Source organism: Apodemus sylvaticus, chromosome 20 (genome assembly GCF_947179515.1).
Source record: "Apodemus sylvaticus chromosome 20, mApoSyl1.1, whole genome shotgun sequence".
Taxonomy (NCBI): Eukaryota; Metazoa; Chordata; class Mammalia; order Rodentia; family Muridae; genus Apodemus; species Apodemus sylvaticus.
Genome location: NC_067491.1, coordinates 48,542,811 through 48,557,377, shown reverse-complemented (window position 1 = coordinate 48,557,377; position 14,567 = coordinate 48,542,811). Strand labels below are relative to the sequence as shown.

The window sequence follows — 14,567 nt, the reverse complement described above, 5'->3', positions numbered from 1 at the left end:
TGACTAGCCCAGGCCCCGGCTCTGTCTCCCCAGGTCTGGTCCCTGTCTCTGACGCAATCGAGATGGTCCCACTCTTTGTCTCTATACTCCGTTCCCCTCCGGCATCCCTCTTTCCAACCAGGCCCCGCCCCTGACCCAGCCCAGGCCCCACCCACCCCTCTGCTCCTAATTCACTCCGCCTCCGGCTTCCCTCTAGACCCCGCCCATCTCTCCAGCCTCGCCCTCGGCTCCGCCCAGGCTCCGCCCCACAGTGGGTGGTGCTTGGGCCGCGCCGCCACTTGCTCAGACGTAGGAACTGCCGGCGTGCGTCCCAGAGCCTCCCGACGCTGGCTGTCCGTGCCTTTGGCAGCTTAGTGGCAGCATGGCCACGGTGGCAGCGGCGGCCCGCGGGGCCGGAGCGAGGGCGGTGGCGGCGGGGCTGCGGAGCGGCAGCAGGGCTGTGTCTCGAGGACGACCGCGTGCGGGCTGCGCTCGGCGTCTGTGTACTGCCCCGGCTGCTCCGGCTGCCGAGGACATGAAAAGCTACCTGTGGGCACGCTACCACGAGGCGAAGAGGAGCACGGACGGTGAGTGTGCGCCCCAGCTTGTGCCGCCCACTCGAGGAACCCTCGGGTCCCCCGTATCCTACCTCTGTCGCGCGGCTCCCGCGGGAAAGGTTACCGCGGGGAAGGCGACTCCAAAACTTCGCAACTCTTGCTTCTCTTTCCCCCGCCGCGGAAGCTATTTCATACCTGGAGCATGCATCGGAAGTGCTCTGGGCCACCGCGAGGGTTCCAAGGGCGTTGGTAGGAAGACATTCCCCAAAACACCGTTAGGTGTTGTCATTCACCCTGGGAATGATCGTAGCAGCTCAGCTTGCTGCTGCGGTGTCCTAGACTGGGTCAGGAGCCTGAGCCGGTTTCCCTTTTGCAGGGCGGAGTAGTTGAAATGTTCGGTTTGAAAGGGGAGGGCGGTTACCCACGGCCCTCTGCGAGGCAGAGGGGAGTAATTGTGGTCAGGTGAACAGAGAATGAGCTTGACTGGGCTGTTAGGGAATCCGAGAAGGAATGGAGAGAGAAACCAGATTATAATGGTATCAGGTATTGATAGCGCCCCTGAATCTCCCATAGCCTCTGGAGGAGGGGTCATGTCCATTATGTATGTGGACGGGGAGGGCGAGCCAAGGGCCTAAACAAAAACTGGTTTTGACCCAGGGAATCCATTGTCCTGTCTGTTGCTTTGTGTGGCTTCCTAGCAGTCGAACGTTTGGAACCTGGAGTAAAGAGCCAGTGGAGTGTAGACACCGAAGCTATCAGGGGACACTGGGATGTAATACTGATTTTGGGAGGTGGGGATGGTTTGGGGAGGGTGGTACAGGAGGAGGGGGGTTGGTGAAGGACCATTTTGTAGGATTCCCATGTGCATCTTTGGCCACATGTCTGTTCAAGTGAAACAAAACCCACTTAGAATGGTCTAAACAGCACGTTCAGAGTTGTCAGCCGCGGAGACGTCTTTGAAAGAGTGGCTTATTGTCTTTGGCCAGGCAAGTGTTCTGAGGGGCTGTGTATCCTAGGCCTTAAAAGTCGTGAGTCTGCCATCCTTTCATGTGGCAGCCACCATTCCTGGCAAATGTGTGTCCTCTCAGGGCTCTGTCCCTCTTCCCTCTTGCTTTCCTTTTGGTCGTTTGAGACAGGGTTTCAAGGTAACCTTAAACTTGAAGCAGTCCTCCTGCCTCAGTCTTTCAAGTGCTGGAGTTACAGACTTGAGCCACTCATTACTACTGACTCCCCCCACCCCTACCCCCCAGACAGGGTTTTCCTGTGTAGTCCTGGAACTCACTCTGTAGACCTGGGTGGCCTCGAACTTAAACAAGAGATCCCCTGCCTCTCTCCGAGTGCTGGGATTGAAGGTATGTGCAACTACTCCCAGCTCTATACCCATTTGGCTGGGGGATTAGGGCACTCCACACATGTCTTTTTAAGGAGTGAACTATAGCTAATGATTCAGTGTTTTGGTATGTACCTGCTATGGGACAGTACTTAGCAATAAAAAGAAAAGCACCACTCATCTAACATACAAACAAAATAGTATGTTTTCGGGACTTACACTGTGGAGTGGGGAGAAAGCCAGTCTCCAGAGGTTGAAGGGTAATTGCATCTCTAGGTTTAGAAGAAACTAGAGGTAAAATCTCTTCCATTCTGATACTTTGGACAGGGTTTACCCCTTGCAGCCTGTGAGAGAGAACTAGAGAGGTCCTGAAGCTTGTTTACCCATCCAGAAAATGGGGGTATGGCTAGTACCGACTTGGCAGAGTTTTGGTTTGGTGTGATGAGGCCCCCCACCCTTCTAATTAGCCTTTTGGAATAGAGCAGTGCTGGGTTGTAGGTAGGGATCAGTCCCGGGGAGTGACGGTTTCGGGGTGCTAAGTCTGGAGCAGGAAAAGCTACGTCTTCTTCTCAGGCTCTTATCCAGTAAGGGGATAACATGGTTTGGTGTTTCTTCATCTTCCTCTTCTTCTTCTTCCTCTTCTCCTTTTTCCTTTCCTCCTCCTTCTCCACGTCCTCTTTCTCCTTCCTTGTCTTCCTCTTCCTCCTCCTCCATTTTCTTCTCTTCTCCCTCCTTTTTTATTTCTATTTATTTATTTATTTATTTATTTATTTATTTATTTAAACCTGGAACTCACAGAGATCTATCTGGTTCTGAGATTAAAGTTCCGCACGCACCACTGCTCCTGGCCCTAACAGCATCTTTTAGCCTGAGCCCATCCCCCTTAAGCAGGTACATGGTGTGCAGGTGCCCTCGCTGCAGGCTTGGCTCATGGTGTGCCGGTCCCCCCTCCCCCCAGCATGCACACTCACAAGGAGCTTCTATGTCATCTTTGAGAACTCAGGGACTTTAATCTGGCTTTGCCTTCTTTGTCTCATTTGGGTCCCCATCCTCTCTACCCTCCTCCAGCCGATGTCTGTGCCCATGTGTGCTGGCATTAAGTACCCAGCAGCGGGTATTAAGGTTGTTGATTCTCAGGTGTGAGTCTGGGCGGAGGCGCCCAGTATCCGTTCACCTGCCTGCCTGTGCCAAGCTGTGCCAACTGTGGAGCAGTCTTACAGGGATGTGGAGTCTGGTAGAGGGATAAGGTTCAGCTATCGACAGCTATGTAGATGACCGACTGCCTCTGTGTGTGTGTGTGTGTGTGTGTGTTCTCTCGCTTGCGCTCAAGCAGGAGTCCTTTCCCCCCTCTCTTCCCTCCCCCCCCCCCCCCAGTAATCCTCACAGGATAAAATGGTTGTACTTTCCTACTCTCTGATTCTGATAGAAGAATCTTATTTTCTGGTCACTTGATCCCTTTTGTAATCACAACAGTGGTTTCAGGCCTAGCCCTTGAAATGCCTGCTAGGCAAGGGGTGTGATTTTAGACTTTGTTGTAATGCACTCTTCCCCAGTCCTTGTTTCTCTCCATTTTAATTGACATTCATTAAAAAACAAATTTTCAAGTCAGCTTTGGATGTACAGAGAAACTTGGAGTTTCTATAAAACCTACAGCCGGTTTCTGTTCCAAGCCCTGTTTTCCTCCTTCCCTCCCTCTTTCCTTCTTTCCTTCCTTTCTTACTGCCTTCCACCTTGCCTTCCCTCTTTCCTCTTCCTCTCTTTCTTTTTAAAGGAGTTAATCCTCCAGCTGGGCTTATTAGAATGCACACCCCTTTGGTGAGGTCAGAGTGGAAGAAGGTAAGCTGTGAGTTACTGTAGAATAAAGCTACTGGCCGGGTGTGGTGGCACACTACTGTAATCCCAGCACTTGGGAGGCAGAGGCAGAGGCAGAGGCAGGCGGATTTCTGAGTTTGAGGCCAGCCTGGTCTACAGAGTGAGTTCCAGGACAGTCAGGACTACACAGAGAAACCCTGTCTCAAAAAACAAAACAAACAAACAAACAAAAAAAAAACAAAAAAAAAAAAACCAAAATAAAGCTACTGGCTTCATTCAGAGATGCGGACGGAAGGGTTTATTCAATGTTCTGGGTTGAAAGTTCAACCATCAGAAATTAGGGATTTGTGAGGACTGGGAATATGGTTCAGTAAGTAAGTAAGAGAGCAGAAAGCACCGGGTCTGAGTTTGAGATCCCAGAACACACGAAAAGAGCTGGGCACAGTGGCGACTCTCTGAGCCACCAGCCAGCAGGTGGGGAGACAGACCAGAGGATTATTGGGGCTTGCTGGCCAGACTGGTTTGCTAAAAGCAAGCAAGCAAACAAACAAGCAAACAAATAAGCCCAGCAAGGTGTGGAGTCAGTGACAGACGCTGTCTGCAGGCAGCAAGGCAGAGTGGTAGAGGACATCTGATGGCCTCCTCTGCACCAATGCACATTGGGCATGCGCCCACAAACAAGTGCATGCAGGCATATACTGTACACACACACACACACACACACACACACACACGACTTAGGTACTTAGCAGGGAATATGTTGCAAGCAGAACAGGTACAAGGTCAACATTGGACACAAAGATAATTCTCACCATTCATAATGTGCTCCAGAAAAAGTAATGTCACACATGCGGTCCTCAGGGGCTGCAATCGGTTAGAGAGACACTCGTGATAATTTTCAAATTAGACTCACATCGCTCAGACTGTTTCACAATCTTCTGAGACATGGAGCTGGGGAAAAAAATCCTCATGAAAGGTTTTCTTTCCTTTTTTTCTTTTCTTTCTCTTCTCTTCTCTCCTTTCTTTTCTTTTCTTTTCTTTTCTTTTCTTTTCTTTTCTTTTCTTTCTTTCTTTCTTTCTTTCTTTCTTTCTTTCTTTCTTTCTTTCTTTCTTTCTTTCTTTCTTCTTTCTTTCTTTCTCTTTCCTTTTATAGCTGAGCTTTTCAGTACTAGATTTGAAAGTCATGCGTCTCCAAGAGAAGAGATGTCGGCATCTTGCTTCCTGGATAAATTTGACCTTGAAGCCCCCCCATTTGTGTTAATAACTTTATTTCGGGGGTTATGTATTTTGGAATTTCTAGTCATTTGTTTAGTTTGGATGCCTGTTACTAACAGTGGCAGATGCTTCGTGGTCCAACCAGAAATGTGCTTTCTTCTGCAGTTGAGAATGACAGAATACGGAGATAGGAGTCCATTTAAGAGTCAGCATAATCTTTGTACTCTGTCCTTAGGTAAATAAGCATGTGTGTGCTATTAAATTACACTTGGCAATTGTGCATTCATAAGCCATTCTATGTGTGATCTCCTTGGTCTCCTGAATCACCTCTCCTCACACCCTAATGCTGGTTTGATTGTCTGTTTTTCCAAATATGTAAAAACTCACATCATGGATGATACTGACACAGTTAAACTTAGAGATTGCTTGTACTAGCTGGATTGTCGGTGTTGGGATCCACCCCGGGGCTCTGTATGCGTTACATAAGCATTGTACAATAGCCCCAGCCCAGCAATGTTTGTAGACAGACTTCTCAAGTGAGCCAGCGCCACCGAGGTTGAGAAATACTGATTTTTAAAATGTATTTATTTTTGTCTTCAAAGGCTGGTATCAAAGTTACCATTTAATCTCCCTTACCATTTTGTTTTCTCTACACTCCTCAGGATGCATTCTTTAGTGAAAGAAACAAATTAACCCCAGATATATTTTTTTGTTTTCTCTGAGTCTTTTATAGCCCCGGCTGGTCTTGAGCTCTCAATGCAGTCTAGAATGACCTTGAACTCCTGATGTTTCTGTCTCCCTTTTGTGCTGGGATCATAGTATTTCCTTGATGGTTGGTTTTATGCGGCACTGAGGCTGGAGCATGGAGCTTTGTGCTTGCTTGGCAAACGCTCTCCACTGAGCCTCATTCCCAGCCGTAATTCCATGTCTTAAGTGGTGGTTTCAGAGGATCTTGGCCCTCAGCAGCAAAAGCTGGGCTAGGGATGAATTGTTAAGTTGGAGAGATGATTCAGTGGACTCATCCCCCAAACCCGCTGTAAAGGTGGGGTGTGTGGAAGCAAGCTAGATAGATAGAGGAACTGTCAGTGAGCTCTGAGCTCAGTTGAGACACAACACACACACACACACACACACACACACACAGATGTAGGTTTTTTAATTCTATTCTATCCAGGTAACGTTCTTGGCACAAGTTGAGATTTTTTTTTTTAAAGTCATATTTATTTATTATGTATATAGCTTTCTGCCTGTATTGTATGCCTGCAGGCCAGAAGAGGGCACCAGATCTCATTACAGATGGTTGTGAGCCACCAGGTGGTTTCTGGGATTTGAACTTGGGACCTCTGGAAGAGCAGTCCGTACTATTAACTGCTGAGCCATCTCTCCAGCCCGAGATGTTGTTGTTGTTTTGTTTTTTCCTGTAGCGTAAGCTGGCTTCAAACTCATGATCTTCCTGTTCTAGCACCTTAAGTGTTGGGCTCAGATTACAGATCGAAGCTAATAAAAGGTAATTTAAACACAGTAATGCTGCAGATTACATGTCTGCCTGGAGGCAGAAGTCTGGAGTAACTCTGGAATGGTAAGCCAACGAGAGGGGAGGTGTCGGGTAGGGGTGAGGCTGGAGAAGCAGGGGTGAGGCTGGAGAGCACTGGACAGCTAAGTGGCTTTTATTTCTTAGCTGGATGGTAGGATGTGGGTTTTTTTCCTATTACGTTTGTACCTTTCTTGGCGTCTTACAAGTAGCACAATCTGTTCTTTAGAAATGATCCTTTGTGCTGGGCGGTGGTGGCGCATGCCTGTAATCTCAGCACTCTGGGAGGCAGAGGCAGGCGGATTTCAAGAAATGATTCTCTGCTCATAGACATCGTAGTAGTGGTGGGGGAAGGACTTGGCAAACATCCTAACTTTCAACCCTTCCCCGTGGCTGGCGGGTGGACACTGTCAGTCTCAGGACCCTTTGTTGATAGCCCCACTCGATGTCTGCTTGCCTTTAAGGCTACTAACTTTTGAGTGGCTGAATCATAAAGTTATTCTGGTTCTCCTTTTGTGTATATGACTGCTTCATAAAAGACAATGACATTCAGACACCATCCCTGTGATGGTTTGGCATAGGGTTTAGTTTATCCATCTCTCTTGGTCCCGGCTGTGGGGAGTCATGCTCTCTGCCCACTTCCCAGTGGAGGGGAGTGCCTGGCTCTCTTGGGGTAAGCATCTGTGTCTGGTGAGCTAAGATGTGCTCGGAGGTCCATGCTGACTGCAGTTCTGTGCTCACGCATGGTCAGCGAAAGGACACTGTCCTTTCTGAACTGACTACGTCGTAGAGAAGGGAAGGGAGGAGAAAAAAACTTTCTCACAGCTTTATCTTTTCCCACGTGTTAAAAGCATATGTTGGTTGGTTAAAGAACTGTTTCCTTTAGTATGTCTTCTACACACCAGCCGGTGCCTGGAAGACTGCTGTTGCATTTTATTAAGTCACCTACTGCACAGGATGGTACAACTAGTACAGTGCGGGGGTTGAGGGGAGCTGGGGAGGATAGCTGGTTGAGACTGGGCTTTATAGGAAAATTTCCTGGTTAGGGAGTTCACTTTAGGTGACTTTTTTTTTTTTTTTAAGACTTCATATTTATTGTGTGGAGGTCAAAGGATGACCTTTGGGAGATGTTCTCTCCTTCCTCTGTGTGGGTCCTGGGTGGCTGAACTCACACTGTCAGACTTGGGCAGCAAGTGCTAAACTGTCCCACTGGCCCGGCTTTTTAGTTTATCGAGCTTTTGAGGAAGTGGTTCATGCTAAGTGAGTCAATCAGATATTGATGTGAAGCCTGGTACGGGGCTGAGGCTGTGAAGTAGTTAGAGTACTTGTGCACACAAAGCCACGGGTGTGGTGCCTAGATCTGTATAAAGCCAGGTGTGGACTCAGGTTGGGAGCCTTCCGGTGGGTGTTGGGGCTTGAACCCGAGGCCGCCTCCGGGTGAGTAGCAAGTTGCTGTAACTGCTGAGCCATCTCTACAGCTCCATTTTTGGTTTTTGCTTTTTTGAATGTATGTGAGCAGCTCGTTTACTAGAGTGTGTCACTTTTACCCAGTGAGGACTCACTGATTTAACAAGTATGCTTTAAAAAGAGTTCTTTCTAGTTTATGTGAATCAGTGCTTGCACCTGGGGCTGGAGTTACAGACGGCTGTGAGCTGCCATGTGGGTGCTGGGAACCAGGTGCTGCTCCTCTGCAAACCCAACCACCGAGTGGTCGTGGTCGGGTCGTGGTCTCTCCAGCCCCTTAGCACATTCCCGTGGTTATCATTAGTGAGGCGGTTACTTTAACTGGAATAGCAGATGAGGTAGATCTAGCTAAGACAGCTCTTTTCCGTTGTCTTTAGAACTTTTTATAAACTTAAGATTTCTTCAGAGAGTAGTTTTTTTTAAAGGGGTTTGGTACATAGTTGGCATATATAGGTGAGGTCTTGGGCTGAGGACTTTGCATCATAACCTCCATCTCCCCCAAACCTCTCTTTTATTTATTTATTCACTTTACATCCCAATTGAGCCCCTCCTCTTTCCTCCCAGTCTCGCCCTCACATACCCCTCCCCCTCTCCTCAGAGAAGAGGACACCTCCCCCCCCCCCCATGGGTACCAATCCACCTTGGCACATGAAGTCGCTATAGTACTAAGCACATCCTCTCCCCCTGAGGCCAGACCAGGCTGTCCTGTCAGGGGAAGGGGATCCAAATTCAATCAAAAGAGTCATTGACAGCCCCTACTCCATTTGTTAAGGGACTCACATGAAGACCAAGCTGCACATCCGCTACATATGTGTAGGGGCCTAGATCCAGCGCATGCATGGCCTTTGGTTTGCGGTTTGGTCTCAGTGAACTCCCGTGGACCCAGCCCACAAAACTTCTTAAAGATCCTGGAAACTTTATATGGAATTATATTTGTGGGTTCATTGAAATTAAAATGGAGAGGTTGAAAGAAAAATGTTCCTAGTGATTTGTTTAATGTAATAATAAATTGTTACCTGTTAACACAAATGGCTTATTTATTTATTTATTTATTTGGGGGCAAGGGTTTCTCGGTGTAGGCCCGACTGTCTGGGAACTCACTCTATAGACCAGGCTGACCTCTCTAGCTCAGAGATCCACCTGCCTCTGCCTCCTGAATGCTGGGATTCAAGGCATGCCCTCCCACCACCCGGTCAAGCATGGCTTATTTTCATTAAAAAAAAAAAAGATTTTCCAAAATCAAAAAGGTTAGGGGTTCAGCACGGCTTTGCAGTTTGATACATTTCTGTGCTGTGCAGATTGCTAGAAGAGTCCTGGGTTCTCCAGTCGATTCTGTACTCGGTCACTTGTACAGAGTCACGAAGCCTCTGGGAAATGCCGCCGTGTGCCAAGGGTGAAGAGAGCGGGGGCAGCAGCTAGCCCTTGTGTTTGGCTCTTGTCCCCAGTCATAGCCTGCATGCTGTAGGGTATACATTTGCGTCCCCACAGCTCTGGAGCAGATCCCTGGGCTGAGGCCACACTGCTACATTCCCCGCTTCTGGCTCAGGAAGAATGTGTCTTTGTCCTTCCAGCTTCTAGAAGCTTCCCGTGTTTTTTGTTCCCCCTTCCATTTTCAAAATCAGTAATAGTTCATTGAAGTCTCCTCGCTCCCTGGACAGGTGGTCCTGCCTGGCTTCCATTCCCAAGTCCAAGGACCCTGCAATTACAGTAGGGCCCACCCCAGGATGCCACGGATGGTCTGGGGACGCCATGGATGGTCTGGGGACACCACGGATGGTCTGGGGACACCATGGATGGTCTGGGGACGCCACGGATGGTCTGGGAATGCCACGGAGGGCTCTGCTTGTTGGCCGTGCAGTCTGCACCCCTCCCCTTTGTGAGGACCTTTCATGAGAGCCACCAGAGTGGAGGCATAAAGTATTAAAATGCCTCTGCTAAAAGCTCAAGCCCTGGCTATCTCTGAAATTCCGTCCTGTGTGGAAGCCACAAGTCCCTGTTTGACCTAAACTGAGGTCTCTGAAAGATCAGGGGAACGCCTCAGATGGTGGAAGATGACATCACTGAGACAATTCCTCCATTATGTTAAGTTACCACTGACTGAGGGAAAAACCTTGAAACGACTAAGAAAAAAGAATGGATGGAAGGTTACAAAGAACTGACTGCGTGCTTGGCTTTTGCTCATGCTCAGTGGTTTGCTGAAAACCTCCGTCCTGCTTTTGGATCCTGGGAATTTGCCTTTGGAATTCCTGTGTTCATTGAGACCCTGACTGTGAGGTTCCCCAGTGTGTGGGCTATGGAAAGGCCTTGATGTTCCTTCCTTTTCTGTCTCAGTACCCTAGGGGCAAAAGTGGTTCATCTTTGGATATCATTGGCTCTCTCTTCTTCTAAGAAACTTTGCCCCTTGAAGCCAAATGTGCTTTTTTCTTGAGCAGTTAGCTTTATTTTTCTATTAAATGACTTAAGATTAGGTTGTCATCAAGCCATTATTATATTTAATCTCATCTCAGCGCAGTTGCGTGCGCTTTTATTTCCGGAACCTGAGGAAGTGTGATGGGTTTCTGTGGAGCAGTGGGAATCACAGATATTACAGAGTAATAAGGTACAATTTTAACTTGTAGTGGGAGTAGTATAAATGTCATGTGCATTAGCAATTTTTTTAGATGAGTAATTTTATTTGTCATGGATTGCTGGAGATGATGCAGAACTCTGCAGGAAAGGTGAAAGTTTCTCGTTAGATTAATAGAAGCCATATAAACATCTGATTGTCTGTCCCCTTGGAAGAGCCAGCCTTTGTGTTCCCTGCCAGCGTTATTATACATGCTGGCTGGTTTCCTCCACCCACTGACAACCTGGGCTTTCTAACTAATAACTCTTGCTGCATTCCCTGTTCTGTGCTGACAAATAGGCCCGTAGGTGCTAAAAATCCCATTAGGTTTGCAAGTAGGAAAGCCAGGTTATATAAACACCCCCTGTTGGATGACCTCATGTGTAGAAAGTTCCAGAAATGAGCAGAGAATCTGACCCCAGAACAGCAGGGGCAGAGGGAAGAGGAGCTGCAGGGGTGGGGGCAGCGCTCTTGTTTTTGCTTTTTTGTTTTTTTTTGTTTTTTTTTTTTTTTTTGTTTTGTTTTTGACTTCCGTGCTGGATATGCAGCTCCTTGCACTCAATTGGTACCTCAGTAAAGCTATGACATCAAAGCAGAAGTAAAGAAAGGCTTCCGGCCGGGTTCTCTTGTCTTGAGGCAAGTACTCATGCCAAGAGGTGGGAGGTACTGGAAGAAGCTGGAGGCAGAGTGCTTTGGTCCTGTCAAAGTGTCATTTCTTACAAGGGTTGAGCTGCACAGGAAGGGATGGTGAGAGGAACAATCTGTAGCGGTGACTTTGGGCTACACAAGCCGTCCTCTATGGTGTGCCATGTTGGGTTGTCATCTGTCTAGTTGGAATCTAACCCAAGTGTTCTCAGACTACAATGGGATGTAGGTGAGGTTGAGCTATGGCTTCCTGTAGGTAAAATCTTTCAGATGCTCCCAGCTCTCAGTGCTGGGGGTTGAGTCAAACCTTGTAAGCCTTCCAAGTGGTTTTGAATATGTCCTACCAATGAGCCACTCTTCTGACTGGCCAAATGCATTTTCAACTATACTATTTTGAACTTACTATGGCCTGCAGGGTATTATCCTGTAAGCCAAAGGAATATCTGTATCTTAAATCTTTTGTTGACTTAGGAATATAGAAATATATTTTGGGCCAGGCTTGATGAGTGTCTTAGGGTTTTACTGCTGTGAACAGACACCATGACCAAAGCAACTCTTAAAGAACAACATTTAATTGGGGCTGGCTTACAGGTTCAGAGGTTCAGTCCATTATCAAGGTGGGAGCATGGCAGCATCCAGGCAGGCACGGTGCAGGAGAAACTGAGAGTTCTACATCTTTGTCTGACGGCTGTTAGTGGAAGACTGACTTCCAGGCAGCTAGGATGAGGGTTGTAAGCCTACGCCCACAGTGACACACCCACTCCAGCAATGCCATACCTCCTAATAGTGCCCACTTCCTGGTCCCCATAGGCTTGTCCAAACACATGAATCCTTGGGGGACCATGCCTACCCATAGCATAATAAAAACGACATTTAGTCCAACTTCCAAAGCCCCCATAGTCTATAGCAGTCTCAACAATATTAAAGTTGAAAGTTCAAGGTTTCTTCTGAGATTCATCCAATCACATAACTGTAATCCCCAAAGCAAGACAGGAATCCAGCTGGGCAAACTCCAAACTCTGCATCTCCATGTCTGATGGCAAAGTAGTCTTCAGATCTCCAACTCCTTTTTCATCTTTGTTGACTGCAACAAACTTCTTTATCCTGGGCTGGTTCCACTCCCTGTTGGCAGCTTTCCTTAGCAGATAGCTCACGGTTCTGGAATCTCAAAGATCTTGGGGTCTCCAAGGCAACTTCAGTGTTATAGCTTCGTGTTTCAATGTCTGGGATCCATACATGATCTTCTTTTTCTGGGCTCATCTAAAGGGCTGGCGTCACTTCTCCAGCTCTGCCCTCTGGAGCACTCTAAGCTCAGGTTGATCCACTCCACTGCTGCTGCTGTTCTTGGTGATCATCCCATGGTACTGACATCTCCAAAACACTGCTGTCTTCCCCTGTAACTAGGCTTCACCAATAGCCTCTCATAGGCTCTTTTCATGGTGACAAGCCTCAAATCCTTTGCATGACCCCTTCAGTCCTGGGCCATCAATTGCAACTGAGGCTGCACCTTCACCAATGGCCTTCTACGGCCTCTCACAGTGTTGAGCCTCAGCTGCTCTCCATGACCCCTTCATGCCTTCAAAATCAGTACCACCTGGGTGACTCTTAGACATTACCAAGCCACATCACAAGGTACAACCTTGGCTACCTCTGGGACACAGCTTCTTTGTGCTCTCAGAAAATACTTCCTAGAAGATTTCACCTCAGTGATGCTGCTCTCATCTTAATCACCATTAATTTCTTAGCTCCAGCTAACCAACATTAATTGTCCCAGTAGTCCCTCTTATTTTTTACTCTAAAGCCAGAGCCTCTTGGCCTAAGTTACTGAGTTCTGCTGCTTGCAGGAGCTGGAACATGACGTCTTGTTCTATTACATGGTCACCAGCTTTCTGTTTTCCAACCCCTTCACTGCCTAAGCTTGGCTGTCCTGGAACTTGCTCTGTAGACTGACCTTGAAATCAGAGATTTGATGCTTGTTTCCTGGGATTAAAGGTGTGTACCACCATGTCTGGATCTAAACTTAGCTGGGTAGGAGGATCTTGCCCCCATTTCACTTCCTGGTGTCCCCTTAATACTCCAGCCATATATTTTATATTTTTCTTTCTATATTTTTTTCTTGCTATACTTATTTAAAATGCTGTTCATGAGACTTAACCAGAGAATGAAGTCTCTACTTGGCTTTTTTTGTCAATGCAATTAATATGAGTCTCTTCACCTTAGCCTCAGGTAGACTCTTCAGACAAGGGCAAAAAGCAGCCACATTCTTTAAAAAAAAATACCACAAAAATAGTCTCTACACCACATATTGAAAATTTTCTCCTCTGAAACCTTTTGGGCCAGGACACAGTTCAAATCACTCTCAGCAACAAAGTCTTCCATATTCCTACTAGGATAACTCGTTAAGCCTCATTTAAAGCATTTCCCTGCTTTTCAAATTCAAATTCCCCAAATCCACATTCTTTTAAACAAAAGCATGGTGAGGCTTATCACAGTAATACCCCACTCCTGGTACCAACTTCTGTCTTAGTTACTGCTGTGAACAGACACCATGACCAAGACAAGTCTTATAAAGATAACATTTAATTGGGGCTGGATTACAAGTTCAGAGGTTCAGTTTATTATCATCAAGGTGGAAACAGGGCAGCATCTAGGCAGGCATGGTGCAGGAGGAGCTGAGAGTTCTATATCTTCATCCAAAGGCTGCTAGTGGAAGACTGGCTTCCAGGCATCTAGGATGAGGGTCTTAAGCCCATACCCACAGTGACACACCCACTTTAACAAGGTCACACCTCCTAATAGCGCTACTTCCTGGGCCAAGCATATACAAACCATCATGGTGGGTCACACCTTTATTCTCAGCACTTTGGAGGCAGAGGCAGGTGGATCTCTTGTGAGTTTGAGACTAGCCGTGATCTACACAGTGAGTTCCAGTTCAGTCAAGGCTACGTGGAGAGAGAGACCTCCATGTCTCAAAAAAATGACAAATGAAAAAAAAATCTTAGAAATATCTTTTGCATTAATTGCTTTTCTCTTACTGTGATAAAATACTATGACTAAGGCAACTTAAAGAGAAAAAGAGCTCGTTTTTGGCTTAGAGTGATAAGAATCCATCCTAGCGGGGAGGCGTGGTGGCAGGAGCTGAGGGACCCGCATCCCAACCACAAGCACCTAGTAGAGGGAGCGAACTGGAAATGGCGGAGGCTTTTCAATCTCAAAGCCACTCCCAGCTACACGCTTTGTCTAGCAGGCCACGCCTCCTAAACCTCTACAGTTAGCGCCACCCATGGGGGACTGAGTATTTAAATATATGAGCCTACAGGACACTTCCATTCAAGCCAGTATGTATTGCATACCATAAAATGTGTGACCCGAAGTAGTAATCTATGTCGCCCCTCTGTCCCCCTGTGTAGGTTGGGCAGAGTTACCAGA

General features: G+C 47.3%; 1 protein-coding gene across 1 annotated transcript in view; it reads left to right on the top strand.

Moving 5' to 3' along the window:
- Positions 1 to 276: 276 nt before the first annotated feature.
- The window catches only part of Nt5dc3 (5'-nucleotidase domain containing 3), a 51,549-nt gene continuing 37,258 nt past the window's right edge, over positions 277 to 14,567 (top strand). The window contains exon 1 of the mRNA XM_052165229.1: positions 277 to 566. Within this exon, the coding sequence (XP_052021189.1) occupies positions 362 to 566 (205 nt within the window). The 5' untranslated portion in view covers positions 277 to 361. The remainder of the gene's footprint in view (positions 567 to 14,567) is intronic.